The 26,013-nt window shown below is 50.9% G+C and overlaps 1 protein-coding gene across 1 annotated transcript in view; it reads left to right on the forward strand.

The window, feature by feature from the left end:
* The window catches only part of scrib (scribble planar cell polarity protein), a 289,526-nt gene that overhangs the window by 255,805 nt on the left and 7,708 nt on the right, over window positions 1-26,013 (forward strand). The window contains exons 37-40 of the mRNA XM_078534268.1: window positions 1,858-1,997; window positions 3,160-3,197; window positions 7,147-7,221; window positions 24,779-24,830. Coding sequence (XP_078390394.1) covers window positions 1,858-1,997; window positions 3,160-3,197; window positions 7,147-7,221; window positions 24,779-24,830 — 305 coding nt within the window. The remainder of the gene's footprint in view (window positions 1-1,857; window positions 1,998-3,159; window positions 3,198-7,146; window positions 7,222-24,778; window positions 24,831-26,013) is intronic.

Raw genomic sequence — 26,013 nt, forward strand, 5'->3', positions numbered from 1 at the left:
GCAGATAGGTGGCAGATGAAGTTCAATACGGAGAAGTGTGAGGTGATGCGTTTTGGCACAAAGAACATGGAGAGACAATATAAAATAAAGGATACTATTCTAAAGGGTTTGCAGGAGCTGAGAGACCTGGGTGCATATGTACATAAGTCATTAAAGGTGGCAGGACAGAGAGAGAGCTGTTTCTAAAGCATACAGTATTCTAGGCTTCATTAATAGGGCATAGATTCCCAAGAGCAGGGAGGTTATGATGAACTTATATAAAACACATGTTAGACCTCAGCTGGAATATTGTGTACAGTTCTGGGTGCCACAATATAGGAAGGATGTGAACACATTGGAGAGAGTGCAGAAGAGGTTTACGAGAATGGTTCCAGGGATGAGAAACTTCAGTTATGAGGAAAGTTGGAGAAGTTGGGACTGTTTTCCTTGGAGAGGAGAAGGCTGAGAGGAGACTTGATAGAAGTTTTCAAAGTAATGAGGGGTTTGGACAGAATAGATAGAGAGAAACTGAAACAAAAACAGAATTACCTGGAAAAACTCAGCAGGTCTGGCAGCATCGGTGGAGAAGAAAAGAGCTGACGTTTCGGGTCCACATGACCCTTCAACAGAACTGTTCCTGCTCGTAAACGGATCGAGAACCAGAGGGCACGGTTTTAACATGTTTTGCAAAAGAAGCAAATATGATGAGAAAAATCTTTTTCACACAGCGAGTAGTTAGGGTTTGGAATGCACAGCATGCAAGTGTGGTGGAGGCAGGTTGTATCGAAGCATTCAAAATGGCTTTAGATTATTTAAATAGAAACAATGTTCAGGGTTATAGGGAAAAGGAAGGAGATTGGCACTAAGATAAAGTGCTGAGAGAGCCGCTGCAGACACGATGGGCCGAATGGCTTCCTACACCTTAACAATTCTGTGATAGGCTGGAGCCAACTCTCTGCCTTTGCTGTGGTCAGTGCTTGTGGGGTAGAGTGTGATGGAATTAGTGGGGTAAGTTCCTGAGTTCTGGCTGCAGCCTTGGTGAGGTTAATCCTGCTGTGGGCCAGTCAGATCGATATAGTCGTTGTGTTTTAATGTCAGTGACTGGCTATGTTGGGTAGAGACGGAACCGAGAGGTAGACACAGTCAGTAGAGTTGTGGACTCCTTACAGCGGCATTAGCCTTGAACATGTTGATGAGCTTTTTGATATGACATCAGTCACAGTGTGTGGTGTATAGGGTGTATGGGGTGTGGGCCTGCATGTTGTGATTTAGATGGGGGGTGAGATTAGGCTGCTGTCCCGCTGAACGGGTGAGATCAAGCATGTGTTGACAAGGAATGCTACACTAGCTCCCTTACACAGTCCTTGTTCCTCTGGGATCATATCAGCCCAGACCATCTGCTCACTGCAAGATTTCTGTTTGGTATATGACAGGCTCCAGCATGTGTAGAATTCTGTTAGCAATCTCAGGTCTGCAATGGCACGATGCCTGGTGCAGGTTTTGGAACATGACAGTTTAGATCCCTGGTTAGGGCTTCACTCTGTGCTGAACTGGTACTGAGGCCTCCATCCTAAAGCACAGTCCTTCAACATTAACATTCCTCAAAAAACTGAACACCAGAATTCTCCAAAAACAGCGATTTGATCTATATTGGACTGGATTGCGTTTTCTGTACTGACCTGGGTTCTGAGATGCTCCATTCCCAGGGTTATCTGATGAGGTAGTGGCTGTTAAGAGAGCCTGGCCTGTCTGAGTCAGGAATAGGAGCAGATTAAACCTGGCAGTTGTCAAACCCAAGCTGCAGGGAGCCTGGGGCACATCCCCCACTGGAACTGCCCCTGTCCTTGTAACTTTAACATTGCCCCCTGTCTTCCACAGGATGAAATCTCTTGAACAGGACGCACTGAAAGCGCAGATGGTGATCGCCAAATCAAAGGAGCCGAAGAAACGCAGCCCCCTGGATCAGCTTTCAGAGTCACCATCTCCTGCAGCGACCCCCTCCCCCACACCGCTGGATGGTACGTACATCCCCCCTCCCCCACTGAAGCGACCCCCTCCCCCACACCGCTGGATGGTACGTACATCCCCCCTCCCCCACTGAAGCGACCCCCTCCCCCACACCGCTGGATGGTACGTACATCCCCCCTCCCCCACTGAAGCGACCCCCTCCCCCACACCGCTGGATGGTACGTATATCCCCCCTCCCCCACTGCCCTGGGTCCCGCCACACTGCTAGAGAGTACGTAAACCCTCCCCCCACCCCTCTCCCCTCCCCCCACCCCTCTCCCCTCCCCCCACCCCTCTCCCCCCCCACCCCTCTCCCCCCCCACCCCTCTCCCCTCCCCCCACCCCTCTCCCCCCCCACCCCTCTCCCCCCCCACCCCTCTCCCCCTCCCCCCACCCCTCTCCTCCCCCTCCCCCCACCCCTCTCCCCCCCCCACCCCTCTCCCCCCCCCCACCCCTCTCCCCCTACCCCCATCCCTCTCCCACCCGTCTCCCCCCCCCACCCCTCTCCCCCCCAACCCCTCTCCCCCCCAACCCCTCTCCCCCCAACCCCTCTCCCCCCAACCCCTCTCCCCCCAACCCCTCTCCCCCCCCCACCCCTCTCCCCCCCACCCCTCTCCCCCCCCAACCCCTCTCCCCCCCCAACCCCTCTCCCCCCCCAACCCCTCTCCCCCCCCAACCCCTCTCCCCCCCCAACCCCTCTCCCCCCCCAACCCCTCTCCCCCCCCAACCCCTCTCCCCCCCCAACCCCTCTCCCCCCCCAACCCCTCTCCCCCCACCCCCCCCACCGGGACAGTGTGTGTTATTCACAATAAGAGGTTGTGGTGGACGGATTAATCCAGGCTGGCCTTTTGGTTAAAGTTGGTTTATTTTCAAGACAGCTCCTCAGCGCGACTGACTTCCTGGCAGCTTCCACACAGAGTGTTCCGGCTGTTCCTCCTTATTCTATTTCGATGGGATACTCAATGCCCATCACCTGTTTAACTAGCAGTTGGTTTTAACAAGTTATTATTAATCCATATTAACAGTGTGTGCAGCCCCTGCCTCATTGCGGTGACCCCTGTACCTCACGCCTTTCCCTCCTGCAAAGCCCGGGACAGTGCACAGAATCCAGACCCAATGCTCCTGGTACGTGTGCTCAGTGACACACTCACACTGCCACTCTCTGTGTTACAGATCACAGTCCTCGCGGTATCACATCCCCTGGGAGGCTGGTGAGTAAACCCTTACCTTTCACATATACAATTGTTCTCAAAATATTGTTACAGTAAAACTCTTGTTCCCTCATTCAACATTATTGTCCCCTCCCCCCTGCAGATTCCCCTTCTCCCAAACTTATTCTCCCCTTCCCTGGTGTTCCCACCCCGAGCCCGGACCCCCCGCACCCAGCCCGGATCCCCCACCCCCAGCCCGAATCCCCCTCCCCCCGCCCCGGATCCCCCTCCCCAGGCCCGGACCCCTCGCCCCAGGCCTGGATCCCCCTCTCCCAGCCCGGATCCCCCTCCCCCAGCCCGGACCCCCCTCCCCCGGCCCGGATCCCCCTCCCCCAACCCCAGATCCCCCTCCCCGGGCCCGGACCCCCCCGCACCCAGCCCGGATCCCCCACCCCCAATCCCCCTCCCCCCGTCCCGGATCCCCCTCCCCAGGCCTGGACCCCTCGCCCCAGGCCTGGACCCCCCTCCCCCAGCCCGGATCCCCCTCCCCCAGCCCGGATCCCCCTCCCCCAGCCCGGATCCCCCTCCCCCGGCCCGGACCCCCCTCCCCCGGCCCGGACCCCCCTCCCCCGGCCCGGACCCCCCTCCCCCGGCCCGGACCCCCCTCCCCCGGCCCGGATCCCCTTCCCCCGGCCCGGATCCCCCTCCCCCCGGCCCGGATCCCCCTCCCCCAGGCCCGGATCCCCCTCCCCCAGGCCCAGACCCCCCTCCCCCGGCCCGGACCCCGATCCCCCTCCCCCGGCCCGGATCCCCATCCCCCGGCCCGGACCCCCCTCCCCCGGCCCCAATCCCCCTCCCCCCGGCCCGGATCCCCCTCCCTCCCCCGGCCCGGATCCCCCTCCCTCCCCCGGCCCGGATCCCCCTCCCTCCCCCGGCCCGGATCCCCCTCCCTCCCCCGGCCCGGATCCCCCTCCCTCCCCCGGCCCGGATCCCCCTCCCTCCCCCGGCCCGGATCCCCCTCCCTCCCCCGGCCCGGATCCCCCTCCCTCCCCCGGCCCGGATCCCCCTCCCTCCCCCGGCCCAGACCCCCCTTCCCCGGCCCGGATCTCCCTCCACCGGCCCAGACCCCCCTTCCCCGGCCCCCAAGCCTTTCTCTCCTCCCTTCCCAATTTCTATTTCCCTCTTCCCGCTTTTCTCCCTCACGTCTCTCTCTATCTCCCCAATTTCTTTCTCTAACTCACCCCATCGCCTGCTCCCCCTCTCGCCTGCTCCCCCTCTCGCCCGCTCCCCACCTCGCCTGCTCCCCCTCTCGCCCGCTCCCCACCTCGCCCCGTCGCCCGCTCCCCCCCTCGCCCCGTCGCCCGCTCCCCCCTCGCCCCGTCGCCCGCTCCCCCCCTCGCCCCGTCGCCCGCTCCCCCCCTCGCCCCGTCGCCCGCTCGCCCCGTCGCCCGCTCCCCCCCTCGCCCCGTCGCCCGCTCCCCCTCTCGCCCCGTCGCCCGCTCCCCCCCTCGCCCCGTCGCCCGCTCCCCCCTCGCCCCGTCGCCCGCTCCCCCCCTCGCCCCGTCGCCCGCTCCCCCCCTCGCCCCGTCGCCCGCTCCCCCCCTCGCCCCGTCGCCCGCTCCCCCTCTCGCCCCGTCGCCCGCTCCCCCCCTCGCCCCGTCGCCCGCTCCCCCTCTCGCCCCGTCGCCGGCTCCCCCTCTCGCCCCGTCGCCCCGTCGCCCGCTCCCCCCCTCGCCCCGTCGCCCGCTCCCCCCCTCGCCCGCTCCCCCCCTCGCCCCGTCGCCCGCTCCCCCCCTCGCCCGCTCCCCCTCTCGCCCCGTCGCCCGCTCCCCCTCTCGCCCCGTCGCCCGCTCCCTCTCTCGCCCCGTCTGCCCGCGCTCTCCATGCCGGGCTGAATAGACTTCCTCTGCTCCTATGTCTTATGGTTTTATGGACCTCAGTACCCTTCTCTCTCTCTCCCTCCATACCTCCCCCCTCTCTCTCTCTCTCTCTCTCCCTCCCCACTCCTCTCTCTCCCTCTGTACCCTTCTCTCTCTTTCTCCCTCTGTTCCCTTCTCTCTCTCTCTCTCTCTCTCTCCATCCGTTCCCTTTTTTTTTTCTCTCTCTCTCCCTCCGTACGCCCCTCTCTCTCTCTCTCTCAAATTTATTAGAATTCTTTGAGGAGACAACAAGTAGGATAGATAAAGGGGAACCAGTAGATGTAATATATTTGGATTTCCAAAAAGGCGTTCGATAAGGTACTGCACTTAAGGCTATTTGCTAAGATAAGAGCCCATAGCGTTGGAGGTAATATATTAGCATGGATAGAGGGTTGGCTCACTTATAGAAGACAGAGAGTTGGGATAAGGGGAGCATTTTCAGGATGGCAACCTGTAACTAGTGGAGTGCCACAGGGATCAGTGCTGGGGCCACAATTATTTACAATATATAATAATGACTTGGATGAGGGAAATGAATGTACTATCGCCAAGTTTGCAGGTGACACAAAAATAGGTGGGAAGGTAAGTGGTGAGGATGACACAGTCTACAGAGGGATATAGACAGGTTAAGTGAGTGGGCAAAAACTTGGCAGATGGAATATAATGTGGGAAAATGTGAGGTTATGCACTTTGGCAGGAAGAATAGAGGAGCTGGATATTATTTTAATGAAGAAAGACTGCAGAAAGCTGCAGCACAGAGGGATTTAGGGGTCCTTGTGCATGAATCACAAAGTTGGCAAACAAGTTCAACAGGTAATAGGGAAGGCAAATGGAATGTTGACCTTTATTTCAAAGGGAATGGAGTATAAAAATAGGGAAGTGTTGCTAAAACTATACAAGGCACTAGTTAGACCACACCTAGAATACTGTTGATATTCTATTTTTGCCCCCTTATCTAAGGAAAGATATACTGGCATTGGAGGCAGTCCAGAGAAAGTTCACGAGGTTGATCCCAGCTATGGAGGAATTTTTTTATGAGGAGAGGTTGAGTAGGTTGGGCCTGTACTCATTGGAGTTTAGAAAAATGAGAGGTGACCTTATTGAAACATATAAGATTCTTAGGGAGCTTGACAGGGTAGATGCTGAGAGGTTGTTTCCCCTTGTGGGAGAGTCTAGGACCAGAGGGCAGAATCTCAGAGTAAGGGGGTGACCCATTTAAAACAGGGATGAGGAGGAATTTCTTCTCAGAGGGTACTGATCTGTGGAATTCTTTCCTGCAGAGGGCTGTAGAGGCTGAGATGTTAAGTATATTCAAGGCTGAGATAGATAGATTTTTAATCAGTAAGAGAATCAAGGGTTATGGGGAAAAGGCAGGAAAGTGGATTTGAGGAATATCAGATCAGCCATGATCTCATTAAATGGCGAAGCAGACTCGATGGGCTGAATGGCCTACTCCTGCCTTACATCTTAAGATTTTATAGTCCTCCGTACCTCTCTCTCCCTCCCTCCCTCCGTACCACTCTCTCTCTCTCTGTCTCTCCTTATCCCTCTCCCTCTCGCTCTGTCCCTCCGTACCACTCTCTCTCTCGCTCCCTCCGTACCCCCCCCCGCCACTCTCTCTCCCTCCATACCCCTCTCTGCCTTGTTCCATTTCCCCTGAGTTCAGCTGACACCTGTATCCCTGGGTTGAACAGTAAGTTTTGCCCCTTCACTGATGTTCACACTGGTGTCTATAGCTGGACTCCGAGGATTGTGTGTCCATGCGTGTTTGTGCATGTCTTTTACGTATGTGTGTGTATGTACCTGCACAAATGTATACGTGTATGTATGTTTGTACACGTGTGTGTCTGCGTGCATGTGCATGTTTTCTATGTGGATGTTTGTGCAGATGTTTGTGTGTATGCTGTGTGTGGTTGTGTGCCTGTGTGTATGCCTGTGTATGATTGTGTGCCTGTGTGTACGCTGTTTCCTTATGTGACTGTGCAGACGACTGCTTGTGTTATTGCATCTTACTAATTTCTTACACCCTTACAGAGCAGTGTTGGATATTTCTCTGTCCTGTTCTCACTCCTCTTTACTGTACCTTACAGTCCTGGTCAGAAAAGAAGTTTGATTACCGACAGTTTGCAGCTATCCCATCTTCTAAACCAGTTTACGATATCCAGGTACTGGCTGCATGCTGCGTGCCCCACCAGTGCCATTGTCATTCAAACCAGCTGCCTCTTAATTGTTGCATTGTCCAGCGTGCTGTGTTACATGAAGGGGGCGTTACTTCTATCAGCATGCTGCTGACGGGGAGCATGGGGTCAGGGTCTTGCTATTCACTGCTGCTTTGTGGAGGGATCTGTTATTGTCCTGTGAGTTGGATTGGCATGTGTTTGTTGGTGTTGTGTTCCTTGAGGCTCCTGTAGCCCAGACGCTAAGGGCTTGGAATGAATTTCTGCATCTTGGGATGCTCAAAAGGTTGAAGAAGCTGGGGCACTTCTCTGTAGACGACGACTGAGAGGTGGGACTAGTTCCATTCTTATTTATCCATTTGAAACCAGAGAATCAGCTGCAATGGTTTCTGCTCCCTCCCCCAACACAATTCTCTCTTGTGTTCCCCAAGGATCTATTCTTGGTTCCATTCTGTTTCTCACCTGTATGCTCGGTGACACAGAGTCAATAAGACACAGAGGACACTTCAGCCCATCGAGTCTCTGCCAGCAATCAAGTCAGTTCTGTTCACCCACTCTATCCCTGTAGCCCTGCAAGTTTATTTCCCTCAGATGCCTATCCAATTTCCTTTTGAAATCATTCATTGTCTCTACTTCCACAGCCCTTGTGAGCAGTAAGCTCCGGTCATTATCATTCACTGTGTTAAAAAGAAAAATTCTTCCTCACATCCCCCAATGTCTCGTTCCCTATGGGAACAAGCTTTTCTTTGTCTACCTTATCTAAACCTGTCATAATCTTGTACGCCTCTATTAAATCTCCCCTCAATCTCCTTCGCTTCAAGGGGAACAACCCCAGCTTCTCCAACATAACCTTGTAACTAAAATCCCTCATCCCTGGAACCATTCTGGTAAATCCCCATCTCACCCTCTCAAGGACCCTCACATCCTTCCTAAAGCGGTGACCAGAACTGGACACAACACTCTAACCAGAGCTTTATAAAGGCTCGGTGTAACTTCCTTATTTTTGCATTCAGTGTTTTATGATACAGTATTTATGAAGCCCAAGATCCTATATGCTTTGGTAACTACTCTCTCAATATATCCTGCCACATTCAAAGATCAGTCAAAGAGTGACTGCCCCTGGATGAGTGTGGCTGCAACAAAACTCAACACCCTCCAGGACAAAGCAGCCTGCTTAATTGGTACCCCATCCACTAACTTAAACATTCACTCTCTCCACCACCGACGCACATTGGCAGCAGTGCATACCATCCACAAGATGCATGGGAGCAACTCGGCTCCTTCGACTACACCTTTCAAACCCGAGACCTCTACCATCAAGAAGGACCAGGGCAGCAGACACGGGAACATCACCACCTGCAAGTTCCCCTCCAAGCCACATAGGAGAAGCCATTGCAGCTGGTTGTCCAAGCCACATCCTGACTTGGAACTATATCGCCGTTCCTTCACCATCACTGGGCCAAAATCCTGGAACTCCCTTCCAGACAGCACTGTGGGTGTCCTGATGGACTGCAGCAGCTCAATACCACCTTCTCAAGAGCAATTAGCAATGGGCAACAAATGCTGTTAATATATAATTGTGGGGCCTTTAATCTTCATACAGACAAGGACAATCAAATTGGTGAGAGTGGTCTAGAAGATGAGTTTCTAGAATGTTTTAGTGACAGTTTCTTGGAGCAGTACGTTGTCGACCCGACTAGGGTTAAAGCTATCTTGCTATTATGTAATAAAGCAGGACTAATTAGTACTGTTGTAAAAGATCCCCTGGGAAATAGTGATCATAATACCATTGAATTCCATGTTAAGCTTGAAAGTGATACATTCCAATCACAAAGAAGAACGTTAAACTTAAACCAAACCAGTTACATAGGGTATGATGTGAGATCTGGCTAAGGTTAATTGGGTAAAGAAACTAAAAGATATGGAGACAAATGAATAGTGAGAAACATTTGAAGAAATAATTCAAAATCTTCAACAAAATATATTCCATTGAAAATCAAAAACTCAGCGAGAAAGACCCATCCAGGGAATTAAGGATAGTATTGGATTAAAGGAAGAGGATTACAATGTTGCAAAACCAGTAACAAGTCTGAGGATTGGACGTGTTTTAGAAACCAGCAAAGGGACACCAAAAAGTTGATAAAAGGAGAAAAATTAGAATATGAGAGTCAGCTAGGCAAGAATCTCGAAACAGATTGTAAGAGCTTTTATAAATATATAAAAAAGAAGAGTTGCTAAAGTAAATGTTGGTCCCACAGAAGCAGGGACAGGAGAAATTATCATGGGGAATGAGGAAATGGCAGAGGCATTGAATAAATATTGTCTTCACAGTAGAAGACACAAGCTCCATACCAGAAATAGACGGTAACCTAGGGGCTAGACCATGGCTGATCTTGGGCTTGCTATTGCTTTTTGCAACATTGTAAGCCTCTTTTTAATCTAATATTATCCTTAACTTCCTGAGTGAGTCACGGATGGGTTGACCTTGCTGAGTTTTTGCCTCTCAATGCAGAGAAGTGTGAAGTGACACCTTATTCCTTCCTACGAAAACGTGAGGTAATATAAAATAAAGGATACAATTCTAAAGCAGGTGCAGGAACAAAGACCTGAGGGTATACGTGCATGAATCATTGAAGGTGGCATGGCAAGTTGAGAAATGTTTAAAAGGGCATAAGAGGTTCTGGGCTATATACTTAGGAGCACAGAGTACAAAAGCAACAAAGTTATGGTGAACCTTTATGAAACACAGGTTTGACCTCAGTGGGAGTACTGTGTCCAATCCTCAGCACCACAGTTTAGGAGAGATGTGAAGGCAGGGGAGAGGGAGCAATTATTCCAGGGATAAGAACCTTCAGTTACATGGATTGGTTGGTGAAGCTGGAGCTGCTCTCCTTAGAGAAGAGAAAGTCAAGAAAGGATTTGATAAAGGGGTTCAAAATCGTGAGGGCTCTGGACAAACTCGATAAGGAGAAACTGTTAGCATTTGCAGAAGGGTTAAAAACCGGAAAGGCACTGATTCAAGGTGATTGGCAAAAGAACTACAGGTGACATGAAGAAAACCTTTTCATGCAGCAAGTGATTAGGGCCTGGAATGCACTGCTTGAGTGTGGTGGAGGCAGATTCAATCGTGTCATTCCTCCCTGCATCCAGTTTCTAATGATATCCACCCTCCCCCCGCAGCAGCTGGTAGAGACTGAGTTCAGTTAAAAAGCTTGGTATTAAAAGCTAATCTCAGTAAAGGTTACTGTGAAGCTGTTATCGGATTTTCTGTTGTTTGAAAAACCCATCCAGTCCTTCCCCGAACTCGTCTGTTCTTTCCTGATGTTTCACCTTCTATTGTCAACATTGCCAGATTCTTGCCTTTTCTGTTGGTCGTATTTCCTCAATTTCTGCTTCTTCACTTCAGCTAAGAGGCCCACACCTTGTCAGCTGAATGAAGTATGGAGTGGATCCAACATCGGCCTGCATGTGGAAAAGTGACTGGCAAAATCCCTGCCGTGGTGCATTATGCTGCATGGGTGCGAGAGCTGGACCCACAATAAGAGATGAGAAAAGGATTATGGCTCTTGAAGTGTGGCTCTTACAGGCTTTTAGCTGAAGGGAAGAGAAAAGAAATTGCAGGGCTGTGGGGAAACAGTGGGGAAGTGGGAGCTTCTCTTGCAGGGAGCCAGCATTCTCTCAACAGGCCAAATGGCAGCCTCCTGTGCTGTGACCATTCTGTCATTCCGAAAACAACCATTTACCGTAACTCACTGTTTACTGAACTTACGTCATTTTTTTTATCCAAGTCGACACTGGACCCTCCTGTTCCATCTCAATTTCTGTAACCGGCCATTAATATGATACTTTGTCAAATGCTTTCTTAAAATCCATACAGACAACATCCACCACATACCCTTCATCATCCTTCTCTGTTACTTCACTAAAAATTTCAATTAGATTCATCAAGTATCATCTGCCTTTTACAACCCCATGCTGGCTCTCCTTACGGTGACATAGTGGTAATGTCACTGGACTAGTAATCCAGAGGCCCAGGCTAATGACCTGGGGACATGGGTTTAAATCCCACCATGGCAGCTGGTGGAATTTGAATTCAGTTAATCAATCCAGAATATAAAGCTAGCCTCAGTGATGGGGACTGTGAAACTATCATCAATTGTCGTAAAAACCCATCTGGGTCCTTAATGCCCTTTAGGGAAGGAAATCTGCCATCCTTACCTGGTCTGACCTACATATGACTCCAGACCCACAGCAATGTGGCTGACTCTTAACTGCCCCCTGAAATGGCCAAGCAAGGTTCAGTTAGGGACGAGCTACATGTGCTGGCCTTGCCAGTGACGCCCACATCCCATAAGAGAATAAAGAATTTAACTCAAATCTCTCCAAGTGCTGGTTGACTTTTTTTTTCCATGATTAATGTTCCTAAAACTATAAACCCACCGGCCTGTAGTTACTAGGACTGCCCTCACACCTTTTCTTTAACAAGTTTATTACATTTGTTTCTCCAATCTCTGGCACCCCAAACTGTGGGGAAGATTAAAGCAAGCCCTTCTGCTCCACTCCCATTCCTTCAGCAGCTGATTCTGTGAACCTGGGATGCAAGTCATCCACGCTAGGGGACATATCCAACCTAAGCATAACCAGCCCCTCCTTTCTGGTATAGGAAATAGGCAAACCTTCTACCTATCATTTTTCACTCCCTCCATTACCTCTTTCATCTCTGCTTTGACCAATATTTTGTCAGCATCCTCTTCCTTAGTAAGCAGTGCTACAAAGAACTCATTAAGTATTCTAGTTTTGCCCAGTATCTCGAAGCATATATCACCCACCTTGTCCCTAATAGGACCCACTTTGCCTCTTACTACCCATATTCTGCCAGTTGAAGATTCTTGGGGTCCCTCATGTTGACTGCAGTTCTATTCTCAGATTCCATCTTTGCCAGTTTATTTTCCTCTTCACTGCCCCTCTCAAGTTGCATTTGACCTGGTTCTCCCCTGAAGAATTCACATAATTTACCCTCTTATTTTTTTTGCTTCATAATAATCTCTATCTCCCCCTGATCCAAGGAGCCCTGGTTTTGGTTCCCCCAGCCTTTCCCCCATGCCCAAATAAACCTAGCCTGTACCTGAAACATCTGTTCTTTAAAGATCATCCATTGTTTCATTAAGTTTCTGCTTTCAAAGTTTGATTCCATCTTACCCTGGCTGGATCTCCTCTCATCCTCTCTTCCAACTTAGAAGTTCTATCTGAGAATGCTCCCTGCTACTAATTGAAACCTTGTGATACAATGATCACTCTGACCCAAATGTTCCTCCACAGACACTTGATCCACTAGGTCCACCTCATTCACCAGCACGAGATCTAGCGATCCTTCCTTCCTAGTTAATCTGCTAACATACTTGTCAAGGAAGTTCTCCTGAACACATTTCAGAAATTCCTCCCCCTCCTTATCCTTTACACTCTAACATTATTCCAATTGCTATTTGAGTAATTAAAGTCGCCCGATACCACCACTCTATATTCTTGCCCATACGAACATACAAATTAGGAGCAGGAGTAGGCCACTTGTCGCTGGACTAGTAATCCAGAGACCCAGGCTAATGCTCTGGTTCGAATCCCGTCGTGGCAGATGGTGGAATTTGAATCCAGTAAAAAAAACGTGTGGAATTAAAAGTATAATGATGACCATGAAACCATTGCCGGTTGTTGTAAAAACCTATCTACCTCACTAATGTCCTTTAGGGAAGGAAACTTGCTGTACTTACCTGGTCTGGCCTATGTGTGACTCCAGACCCGCAGCAATGTGGTTGACTCTCAAATGCTCTTTAACTAGGGCAACTGGGGATGGGTAATAAATGCTGGCCTGGCCAGTGACACCCACATCCCATGAATGAATATAAAAAAACACCAGGCCACTCGCGCCTGCTCCTCCATTCAATTGGATCATGGCTGATCTGATTGTAGCCTCAACCCAACATTCCTGCCAACCCCCAATAACCTTTCACCCCCTTGTTAATCAAGAATCTATCCATCTCGGCCTTAAAAAAAGATCAGAGTCTGTTTCCACTGCCTTTAGAGGAAGCGCATTCCAAAGAGACACGACCCTCAGAGAAAAAAATTCTTCTCATCTCTGTCTTAAAGGGCCGACCATTTATTTTTAACCAGTGACCCCTAGTTCTAGATTCTCCCACAAGAGGAAACATCCTCTCCACAACCACCCTGTCAAAGGCCCCTCAGGATCTTATATGTTTCAGTCAAGTCTCCTCTTGCTCTTCGAAACTGCAGTGGATACCAGCCCTAGCCTGTCCAACCTTTCCTCTTACACAACCCTCCCATTCCAGGTATTATTTTACAAAACAAATAGTCATTTGGTAGTACAGAACTTGAGAATTGCTGAAAAAAGAAACATGTTGAGGCTTTTTGTCTTGCACTCATCAGGACACTTCACAATCATCAGGGAAGTGGTACTGAGTAACTCGTTGGAGCTGCGGACTGACAAGTGCCCGGTTCCTGGTGGACTTCATCCTAGGGTCTTAAAAGGAGTGACTAGAGAGATAGTTAATGCATTAGTTTTCCCTTCGGGGAAGGCACCATTAGATTGGAAGATAACAATTGTAACTCCATTATCCAAAAAGGGAGGGAGACAGAAAGCAGGAAACTACAGGGCAGTTAGCTCAGCATCTGTCATAGGGAAAATGTTAGAAACTATAGCAGGGCATTTGTATAAGTTCAAGTAATCAAGCAGAGTCAACATGGCTTTGTGAAGGGGAAATCATGTTTAGCCAATTTATTGGAGTTCTTTGAGGAAGTAACATGTGCTGTGGATAAAGGGGAACCGATGGATGTACTGTACTTAGATTTCCAGAAGGCATTTGATAAAGTGTCACATCAGAGGTTATTGCAGAAAATAAAAGCTCATGGTGTAGGGGGTGACATACTGGCATAAATAGAAGATTGGCTGGCTAACAGGAAGCAGAGAGTAGGCATAAATGGGTCTTTTTCCGGTTGGCAGGATGTAATGAGTGGTGTGCCACAGGGATCAGTGCTGGGACCTGAACTGTTTACATTTTATATAAATGACTTATGAAGGGATGGACGGGATGGTGTGAATCTCTTGTCTGGGCCCCAGGATTGTTAATGTCCTAACTGTTAAGAATCGCCAGGAAGGTTGCGGGGCTCTTTATCTTAACAGACGAGCAGACTCCAGTTGGCTAGCCTGGGTTCTGAAATGCAGATGGCCTTTGTATAGATCTGTGCAGTCCACAGGGTGGCCATTAGTGGCTCTTCAGGGATAACAAGGTGGAAGTTTCCCCGATATGGTCAGGTAGCTCCTTTTGTTCGGGGTCATGGACAGCCATAGATTCAGCCAGTTTAGGCCTTTGTCCAGTTTGGAATTTTTAGTGATAACAATGAGCATATCTCTATATTTTATAAGAAAAACATACAGGCTGAGGTCTTAGTCTGTCAAACTAAGTTGTCAGGCTTCTTATCTGCCATCCAGTACTCGATGAACAAAAACTTCCTAAAATTAAATATTAGGAAGACTGAAGCCATTGTCACTGAGCCCTCCACAAATTCCATTCCCTAGCCACTATAGCAACCGTCTGATTCTGAATCAGACTGTTCACAATCTTATTTGATCCTGAGATGAGTTTCCAAGTCCATATCGTCTCCATCACCGTGACTCCCTCCATTCACCTAGGTAACATTGCATGTCTTCACCACTCGCCTCAGTTCAGCTGCTGCTGAAATCATCATCCACGGGGTTTCTTTTGTCTGTAGACTTGACTATTCTAAAGCAGCTCTGGCTGACTTCCCATTTTCCACCCTCTGTAAACTGGAGGTCCAGAACTCTGCTGCCTGTTTTCACTTGCAACAAGTTCCATTTGTCTGCCACCCCTGAGTCTGCTGACTTAGACTGGAAACTGGTTAAGCAATGCCTTCATTTTAAAATTCCTATCCTTAGCTTTAAATCCCTCCATGACCTTACTCCTTCCTACCTCTGCAATCGCCACCAGCCTTGAAACTCTCCGATATACCTGCCCTTCTTCAATTCTGGCCTTGTGAGCAGCCCTGATTTTAATCGCTCCACCATTGCTACATGCCATCAGCTGCAATTCCATCGCTGAACCTCTTCACTTCTCCACCTTTCTCCCCGTCTAAACGCTCCTTAAGCCAAACAATTGGTCACCTGTCCTAACAGCTCCTTATGTGGCTTCGTGTGAAATTTTTTGAAAATTGCTTTTGTGATGTGCCTTTCGGTTGTTTTAGGTTTTTCAAGGCAAGAGGGTTTTAGTGTTATGAAACCCTAATGAAACCACTATCAGCCACAGGAGTGAGAGTGGCCCTGGGTGAAAACAACGCAGAGAGAGAGTGAATAAAGAGCGGGGGGAGGGACAGAGGACCCACTATCAGTGGCAGGAGTGAGAGTGGCCCTGGGTGTAAACAGCGCAGAGCGAGAGTGAATAAAGAGCGGGGGGAGAGACAGAGGCCCCACTATCAGTGGCAGGAGTGAGAGTGGCCCTGGGTGTAAACAGTGTAGAGAGAGAGTGAATAAAGAGCGGGGGGAGAGACAGAGGCCCCACTATCAGTGGCAGGAGTGAGAGTGGCCCTGGGTGTAAACAGTGTAGAGTGAATAAAGAGCGGGGGGAGAGACAGAGGCCCCACTATCAGCGGCAGGAGTGAGAGAGGGTCCTGGGTGTAAACAGTGTAGAGAGAGATTGAATAAAGAGCGGGGGGAGAGACAGGGAACCCAAATAGCCTTTCAAACCGTCAGTGAGAAAAACAAAAAGTGATGTCGCAGGAGAGCAGGCAGGTGATTGGCTGCTGAGCATTTCAGCTCTTAGCTTTGTTTTAGATTTAAATTAGCAGCTGAGTAACTTGTTGATTATTACAAAATTAGTAACCTAAGAATAGGGGGAAATTAAATAATTATTAAAGGTAAAACAACAAAAAAAGGAGCAGAGCGGCTATATAAAGAGCGGGAGTTTACCTCTCTGGGCAGAGCGGCTGTATAAAGAGCGGGAGTTTACCTCTCGGAGCAGAGCAGGAGCAGAGCGGCTGTTTAAAGAGCAGGAGTTTACCTCTCGGAGCAGAGCGGCTGTATAAAGAGCGGGAGTTTACCTCTTGGAGCAGAGCAGGAGCAGAGCGGCTGTATAATGAGCGGGAGTTTACCTCTCGGAGCAGAGCGGCTGTATAATGAGCGGGAGTTTACCTCTCTGGGCAGAGCGGCTGTATGATGAGCGGGAGTTTACCTCTCGGAGCAGAGCGGCTGTATAAAGAGCGGGAGTTTACCCCTCGGAGCAGAGCGGCTGTATAAAGAGCGGGAGTTTACCTCTCGGAGCAGAGCGGGAGCAGAGCGGCTGTATAAAGAGCGGGAGTTTACCTCTCGGAGCGGAGCGGGAGCAGAGCCGCTGTATAAAGAGATGGAGTTTACCTCTCGGAGCAGAGCGGCTGTATAAAGAGCGGGAGTTTACCTCTCGGAGCAGAGCAGGAGCAGAGCAGCTGTATAATGAGCGGGAGTTTACCTCTCGGAGCAGAGCGGCTGTATAAAGAGCGGGAGTTTACCTCTCGGAGCAGAGCGGCTGTATAAAGAGCGGGAGTTTACCTCTTGGAGCAAAGCGGCTGTATAATGAGCGGGAGTTTACCCCTCGGAGCAGAGCGGCTGTATAAAGAGCGGGAGTTTACTCCTCGGAGCAGAGCGGCTGTATAAAGAGCGGGAGTTTACCTCTTGGAGCAAAGCGGCTGTATAAAGAGCGGGAGTTTACCTCTTGGAGCAAAGCGGCTGTATAATGAGCGGGAGTTTACCTCTCGGAGCAGAGCAGGAGCAGAGCGGCTGCATAAAGAGCGGGAGTTTACCCCTCGGAGCAGAGCAGCTGTATAAAGAGCGGGAATTTACCTCTCGGAGCAGAGCAGGAGCAGAGCGGCTGTATAAAGAGTGGGATTTTACCTCTGAGGGAGCAGCGCAGGAGCAGAGCGGCTGTATAAAGAGCGGGAATTTACCTCTGAGGGAGCAGCGCAGGAGCAGAGTGGTTGTATAAAGAGCGAGAGTTTACCTCTGAGAGAGCAGCGCAGGAGCAGAGCGGCTGTATAAAGAGCGGGAGTTTACCTCTCGGAGCAGAGCGGCTATATAAAGAGCGGGAGTTTACCTCTCGGAGCAGAGCGGCTGTATAAAGAGCGGGAATTTACATCTGAGGGGGCAGAGCGGCTGTATAAAGAGCGGGAATTTACCTCTGAGAGAGCAGTGCGGGAGCAGAGCGGCTGTATAAAGAGCGGGAGTTTACCTCTGAGGGAGCAGAGCGGCTGTATAAAGAGCGGGAGTTTACCTCTGAGAGAGCCGAGCGGGAGCAGAGCGGCTGTATAAAGAGCGGGAGATTACCTCTCGGAGCAGAGCGGCTGTATAAAGAGCGGGAGTTTACCTCTGAGGGAGCCGAGCGGGAGCAGAGCGGCTGTATAAAGAGCGGGAGATTACCTCTCGGAGCAGAGTGGCTGTATAAAGAGCGAGAGTTTACCTCTGAGGGAGCAGAGCGGGAGTTTACCTCTGAGAGAGCAGAGCGGGAGCAGAGCGGGAGCAGAGCGGCTGTATAAAGAGCGGGAATTTACCTCTCGGAGCAGAGCAGGAGCAGAGCGGCCGTATAAAGAGCGGGAATTTACCTCTGAGGGAGCAGCGCAGGAGCAGAGCGGCTGTATAAAGAGCGGGAATTTACCTCTGAGGGAGCAGCGCAGGAGCAGAGTGGCTGTATAAAGAGCGAGAGTTTACCTCTGAGAGAGCAGCGCAGGAGCAGAGCGGCTGTATAAAGAGCGGGAGTTTACCTCTCGGAGCAGAGCGGCTGTATAAAGAGTGGGAGTTTACCTCTCGGAGCAGAGCGGCTGTATAAAGAGCGGGAATTTACATCTGAGGGGGCAGAGCGGCTGTATAAAGAGCGGGAATTTACCTCTGAGAGAGCAGTGCGGGAGCAGAGCGGCTGTATAAAGAGCGGGAGTTTACCTCTGAGGGAGCAGAGCGGCTGTATAAAGAGCGGGAGTTTACCTCTGAGGGAGCAGAGCGGGAGTTTACCTCTGAGGGAGCAGAGCCGGAGTTTACCTCTGAGAGTACAGAGCAGGAGCAGAGCGGCTGTATAAAGAGTGGGAGTTTACCTCTCGGAGCAGAGCGGGAGCAGAGCGGCTGTATAAAGAGCGGGAGTTTACCTCTCGGAGCAGAGCGGCTGTATAAAGAGTGGGAGTTTACCTCTCGGAGCACAGCGGCTGTATAAAGAGCGGGAGTTTACCTCTGAGAGTGCAGAGCAGGAGCAGAGCGTGAGCAGAGCGGCTGTATAAAGAGCGGGAGTTTACCTCTCGGAGCAGAGCGTGAGCAGAGCGGCTGTATAAAGAGCGGGAGTTTACCTCTCGGAGCAGAGCGGGAGCAGAGCGGCTGTATAAAGAGCGGGAGTTTACCTCTCGGAGCAGAGCGGGAGCAGAGCAGCTGTATAAAGAGTGGGAGTTTACCTCTCGGAGCAGAGCGGCTGTATAAAGAGCGGGAGTTTACCTCTCGGTGCAGAGCGGCTGTATAAAGAGCGGGAGTTTACCTCTGAGGGAGCAGAGCAGCTGTATAAAGAGTGGTAGTTTACCTCTGAGGGAGCAGAGCGGCTGTATAAAGAGTGGGAGTTTACCTCTGAGGGAGCAGAGCGGCTGTATAAAGAGCGGGAGTTTACCTCTGAGGGAGCAGAGCGGCTGTATAAAGAGCAGGAGCAGAGTTTACCTGTGAGGGAGCCGGTTCTCACCCAGACACTTGGCGGCGCTGGAATTCGAAAGGAGAGAGCTGATTGGTAAGTAGTGGGTAAGTTGTTTTTTTCCCACTTAAAAGCAACGTTACAGAAGGTTAGAGTCTCAACATTTTTTTTTTAAGTAAGACTAAATAGTTTTCTACTTAGTTTAAATTAGTGTTTTAATTAAAAACAAACAGAAGTATGGCAAGGGAGCGCAGTCCCGTGCGCTGTACAGCCTGCAGCACGTGGGAATTCTTGCAGCCTGGATGAGCACATGTGCAGGAAGTGCCTGCGACTTGACCAGCCTGAGCAACGGGTTTCGGAGTTTGCAGGCAGAGCCAAGCTCACGGCACTGTGGGCAGCTCAGCTACACAAGGGGAGAGGAGTGAGAGTGCAAGAGGCGATGGCATAGTGCTATTGTTGCTGGGCTAGTAATCCAGAGCCAGGGTAATGCTGTGGTCAAGTTCGAATCCCGCCATGGTGGGTGGTGGAATTTGAATTCAACAAAATAAAAATCTAAAATTAAAAGTCTAACGATGACCATGAAATCATTGTCAGATGTTGTAAAAACCCATCTGGTTCACGAATGTCCTTTAGGGAAGGAAATCTGCCGTCCTTACCTGGTCTGGCCTACATGTGACCCCAGACCCACAGCAATGTGGTTGACTCTTAAATGCCCTCTGACCAAGGACAATTAGGGATGGGCCACGTATGAATAAAAAAAAGAGCAATAGTGGTAGGAGACTCAATAGTGAGGGGTGCAGACAGGTACTTCTGTGGCCGTAGACATGACTCCAGGATGGTGTTGCCTCCCTGGTGCCAGGGTCAAGGATGTCGCAGAATGACTGCAGGGCATTTTGAAGGGGGAGGGTGAACAGTCAGAGGTCGTGGTTCACCTTGGTACCAACGACATAGGTAGAAAGAAGAATGCGGTCCTGCGAGAAGAATTTAGGGAGCTCGGTAGCAGATTAAAAAGCAGGACCTCAAAGGTTGTAATCTCTGGATTACTCCCTGTGCCACGTGCTAGTGAGTATAAAAATAGGAGGATAGAGAGGATGAATGAGTGGCTGAAGAGATGGTGCAGGAGGGAGGGCTTTAGTTTCCTGGATCCACAGGGTCTGGTGAAGGTGGGGCCTCTACAAGTTGGACGGATTGCACCTTAACTGAAAGGGGACCAACATCCTTGCAGGGATGGTTTACTTCTGTACTGTTGTGGGGGAGTTTAAACTAATTTAGCAGGAGGGTGGCATGCAGAGTGGAGGTACAGTAGGGGGTGATGCACAGCCAAATATAGAAGAGAAACTAAGTCAGTCTGGAAGGCAGAGCAAATATAGACCTGTTAAGGCACAAGGGAATAATACAAGGCTGGATTACATCTATTTTAACACAAGGAGTTTTACAAGTCGGGCAGATTAATTGACGGTGTTGATTAACACATGGGAATATGATATTGTTGCTATCACAGAGACATGGTTGAGGGAGGGGCAGGACTGGCAGCTCAATATTCCAGGGTATAGAATCTTCAGGCCTGACAAGGGGGCGGTAAAAGAGGAGGTGGCATTACACTATTGATCAAGCAGTAAGGAGGGATGACATCTTAGAAGGTTCCTCAAATGAGGCCATCTGGATAGAACTTAAAAACAAAAAGCAGGTAATCACTTTGCTGGGAGTGTATTATAGGCCTCCAAACAGTCAGGGGGAAATAGATGAGCAGATATGTAGGCAAGTCTCAGAGAAGTGTAAAAATAATAGGTTGATAATAAGGGATTTCAACTTCCCCAATATTAACTGCAATAGTCTTAGTGTGAAAGGCTTAGAGGGGGCAGAATTTTTAAAGTGTACCCAGGAGAGCTTTTTGAGCCAACATGTAGAAAGTCCAACAAGAGAAGGGGCGATACTGGACTATATCTTAGGGAATGAAGCCGGGCAAGTGGTAGAAGTGTCAGTGGGGGAACATTTCGGGGATAGTGACCATAACTCTTAAGATTTAAGGTAGTTATGGAAAAGGACAGAGATGGACTGGAAATAAAGGTCCTGAATTGGGGGAAGACCGATTTCAGTATGATAAGACAGGATCTGGCCAAAGTGGACTGGGAGCAGCTACTTGTAGGAAAGTCTACACCAGAGCAGTGGGGGTCATTCAAAAAGGAAATAGAGTTCAGGGCCAACATGTTCCTGTAAAGGTGAAGGGTGACCCCAACAAGTCCACAGATATATACAGGATTGGATAAGAAAGAAAAGGCTTGTGGCAGTTAGAGAAGGCTGAAAACAGTGGAAGCCCTAGAGGAGTATAGAATGTGTAGGGGGGTAACTTAAAAAAAGCAATTAGGAGAACCAAGAAGGAGCATGAAAGACGCTGGTGGGCAAGATAAAGGAAAATCCCAAGGCATTTTATAAATATATTAAGGGCAAGAGGATAACCAGGGAAAGAGTAGGGCCCATTAGCAACCAAAGTAGCAATCTATGCGTGGAACCAGAGGACATAGGTGAGGTTTTAAATTATTACTTTTCATCTGTGTTCACTATGGAGAAGGACGATGTAGATGTAGAAACCAGGGAGGGGGACTGTGATATACTTGAACAAATTAGCATTGAGAGGGAGGATGTATTAATGGTTTTAGCGGGCTTAAAAGTGGATAAATCCCCAGGCCCAGATGAGATGTATCCCAGGCTGCTGTGTGAGGCAAGGGAGGAGATTGCAGGGGCTCTGACACTAATTTTCAAATCCTCTCTGGCCACAGGAGAGGTGCCAGAGGACTGGAGGACAGTGAGTGTGGTACCATTATTCAAGAAGGGTAGGAGGAATAAACCAGGTAATTACAGGCCAGGGAGTGTAACATCAGTGGTAGGGAAACTATTGGAAAAAATTCTGAGGGACAGTATTAAACTCCACTTGGAGAGGCAGAGATTAATCAGGGATAGTCAGCATTGTCAGGAGGAGATCATGTCCAACAAATTTGATTGAATTTTTCGAGGAGGTGACTAGTTGTGTAGATGAGGGTAGTGCAGTTGATGTAGTCTACATGGGCTTCAGTAAGGCTTTTGACAAGGTCCCGCATGGGAGACTGGTCAAGAAGGTAAGAGCCCATGGGATCCAGGGCAATTTGGAAAATTGGATCCAAAATTGGCTTAGTGGCAGGAGGCAGAGGGTGATGGTCGAAGATTGTTTTTGTGATTGGAAGCTTGTGATGAGTGGTGTACCACAGGGATCAGTGCTGGGACCCTTGCTGTTTGTAGTGTACATTAATGATTTAGACGTGAATATAGGAGGCATGATCAGTTAGTTCGCAGGTGACATGAAAATTGTTGCAGCCATAAATAGTGAGGAGGAAAGCCTTAGATTACAGGACGATATAGATGGACTGGTAAGATGGGCAGAGCAGTGGCAAATGGAATTTAATCCTGAGAAATGTGAGGTGATACATTTTGGGAGGACTAACAGGGCAAGGGAATATACAATGGACCCTAGGAAGTACAGGGGATCAGAGGGACCTTTGTGTGCATGTCCATAGATCCCTGAAGGCAGCAGCACAGGTAGATAAGGTGGTTAAGAAAGCTTATGGGATACTTGCCTTTATTAGCTGAGGCATAGAATATAAGAGCAGGGAGGTTATGTTGGAGCTGTATAAAACGCTAGTTAGGCCACAGCTGGAGTACTGTGTGCAGTTCTGGTCGCCACACTATAGGGAGGATGTGATTGCACTGGAGAGGGTGCAGAGGAGATTCACCAGGATGTTGCCTGGGCTGGAGCGTTTCAGCTATGAAGAGAGACTGGATAGGCTAGGGTTGTTTTCCTTAGAGCAGAGAAGGCTGAGGGGGGACCTGAGAGAGGTATACAAAATTATGAGGGGCATAGATAGAGTAATAGGAAGAAACTTTTCCCCTTAGTGGCGGGGTCAATAACTAGGGGGCATAGATTTAAAGTAAGGGGCAGGAGGTTTAGAGGGGATTTGAGGAAAAAAATTTTCACCCAGAGGGTGGTTGGAATCTGGAACTCGCTGCCTGAGGGGGTGGTAGAGACAGGAACCCTCACAACATTTAAGAAGTATTTAGATGAGCACTTGAAATGCCACAGCATACAGGGCTACAGGCCAAGTGATGGAAAATGGGATTAGAATAGATAGGGGCTTGATGGCCGGCACAGATACGATGGGCCGAAGGGCCTGTTTCTATGCTGTATGACTATGACTCTCAAAGTTTTGATAGTTTGGATGTAGAAAAGTTGTTGCACTTGTCAGGAGACCAGAACTATAGGCCATAAATTGAAGATAACTAATAAACCCAGTAAGAAGTGAGGAGAACTTAGCCAGATAAACACATGAAAAGAGGGCATGCTGCACTGTCAGAGGGTCAGTACTGAGGGAGTGCTGCACTGTCAGAGGGTCAGTACTGAGGGAGTGCTGCACTGTCAGAGGGTCAGTACTGAGGGAGTGCTGCACTGTCAGAGGGTCAGTACTGAGGGAGTGCTGCACTGTCAGAGGGGTCAGTACTGAGGGAGTGCTGCACTGTCAGAGGGTCAGTACTGAGGGAGCGCTGCACTGTCAGAGGGTCAGTACTGAGGGAGCGCTGCACTGTCAGAGGGTCAGTACTGAGGGAGTGCTGCACTGTCAGAGGGGTCAGTACTGAGGGAGTGCTGCACTGTCAGAGGGGTCAGTACTGAGGGAGCGCTGCACTGTCAGAGGGTCAGTACTGAGGGAGTGCTGCAGTGTCGGAGGGTCAGTACTGAGGGAGTGCTGCACTGTCAGAGGGATCAGTACTGAGGGAGCGCTGCACTGTCAGAGGGTCAGTACTGAGGGAGGGCCGCACTGTCAGAGGGTCAGTACTGAAGGAGCGCTGCACTGTTGAAGGGTCAGTACTGAAGGAGCGCTGCAGTGTCGGAGGGTCAGTACTGAAGGAGCGCTGCACTGTTGAAGGGTCAGTACTGAAGGAGCGCTGCAGTGTCGGAGGGCCAGTACTGAAGGAGCGCTGCACTGTTGAAGGGTCAGTACTGAAGGAGTGCAGCACTGTCAGAGGGTCAGTACTGAGGGAGTGCTGCACTGTCAGAGGGTCAGTACTGAGGGAGTGCTGCACTGTCGGAGGGTCAGTACTGAGGGAGCGCCGCACTGTCGGAGGGTCAGTACTGAGGGAGCGCTGCAGTGTTGGAGGGTCAGTACTGAAGGAGCACTGCATTTTTGGAGGGTCAGTACAGAGGGAGCGCTGCAGTGTCAGATTTTTAGTACTGATGTTACACCGACTCCCTGTTTAACAGTTTAGCTGAATGTTTTAGATTTAACTCAGTCTGTTTGAAGTGAAGCCCTTGCAGATAGCATTCCTCCCAGAAACCACGTAGCCAAAAACTGAGGAACTAATCCATTATTTTGATGCTTTTTGTGGGACCGTCCGTAAAAACCTGCTCAGCCTACAACTGCGGAACATAATTCCTTGGATGTGGAACTCTTGAGGATGTGTCTGAATGACATGACTTCGAACGAGAAGCCTGTTTTAGTGTCAACACAAGAAGCTAGTAGTGCGGAAATAACATGTCAAGGATGGGTCAGAGTCTCAGTGTGTCTGGGCTTGTATTAACTGTCCAATGTTGTAGGGGTAACAATAGCAGTGCCTCACTGTCTGCAACAGGGTGGAGTGGTACTGGGACCAAACTGTGTGTCTGACATGGAGACAGTCTCTCTCTCTGTCTGTCTGTCTGTCTGGTGCTGGGTGGAGATGCCCTGGGACCAGATTGATGAGGTAATGTTGCTGTCAGTAGCAAGATGCCAGGAGCTGATGCTGATAAACTAATGCTACACCTTTCCTGCTTTTAGTCTCCAGACTTCATGGATGACCTCATGTACATGGATGATGGCAGCACTTCAGGTGAGAGCTTCCCCCTTTTCTGTAAGGTATGGTGGGGGTTTGGGGTGATGATCAGTGTGTTCTCTGCCTGCGTCCACAACAGTCTGTTCAGTACGTGGTCAACCGGCAGCCTCAGGCCTGGCAGTGGCAGCCTGGTTCCTAACCTCTTGGCAGCGGCTCGGTTCGCGCCAGGGCCCTGATCCTCGCGGCAGAGGGACCCGGCCCTGACCCCGGGCCTCGGGGCAGAGGGACCCGGCCCTGCCCCTCACGGCAGAGGGACACGGCCCTGCCCTTCGGGGCAGAGGGACCCGGCCCTGCTCCCCGGGCCTCGCGGCAGAGGGACCCGGCCCTGACCCCGGGCCTCGCGGCAGAGGGACCCGGCCCTGCCCCCCGGGCCTCGCGGCAGAGGGACCCGGCCCTGCCCCCCGGGCCTCGCGGCAGAGGGACCCGGCCCTGCCCCCCGGGCCTCGCGGCAGAGGGACCCGGCCCTGCCCCCCGGGCCTCGCGGCAGAGGGACCCGGCCCTGCCCCCCGGGCCTCGGGGCAGAGGGACCCGGCCCTGCCCCTCGGGGCAGAGGGACCCGGCCCTGCTCCCCGGGCCTCGCGGCTGAGGGACCCGGCCCTGCCCCTCGCGGCAGAGGGACCCGGCCCTGCCCCTCGCGGCTGAGGGACCCGGCCCTGCTCCCCGGGCCTCGCGGCTGAGGGACCCGGCCCTGCCCCTCGCGGCAGAGGGACCCGGCCCTGCCCCTCGCGGCAGAGGGACCCGGCCCTGCCCCTCGGGGCAGAGGGACCCGGCCCTGACCCCTGGGTCTCGCGGAGGAGGTTCCCGGCCTGGGCCTCGCGGCAGAGGGACCCGGCCCTGACCCCGGGCCTCTCGGCTGAGGGACCCGGCCCTGCCCCCTGGGCCTCGCAGAGGCCTCTTGTGGTCCTGCTGATTTGGTTTTGTTTTGTATCCTGACAGTGAGTGTTTTTTGCTCACTCTGACCATATGTCCCCTTGACTCTTTGATCTTTTAATTCAGGAGAATTGCTGCTTTAAGGTGCTGTGGATTTGGGGTAGGGTAAACGCTCTGCTGTGTGCACAATGCATGTGGTGAGATTGCGATTGGAGAGATGATCTATGTTGGGTTTTGCCTGGGCACTGCCTTCACCTTATACCCAGCCTACAATGAGAGGGATTGACAGTGTTCACCTTGGCCCAGCAGG

Source organism: Cetorhinus maximus, chromosome 3 (genome assembly GCF_964194155.1).
Source record: "Cetorhinus maximus chromosome 3, sCetMax3.hap1.1, whole genome shotgun sequence".
NCBI classification, from domain to species: Eukaryota; Metazoa; Chordata; class Chondrichthyes; order Lamniformes; family Cetorhinidae; genus Cetorhinus; species Cetorhinus maximus.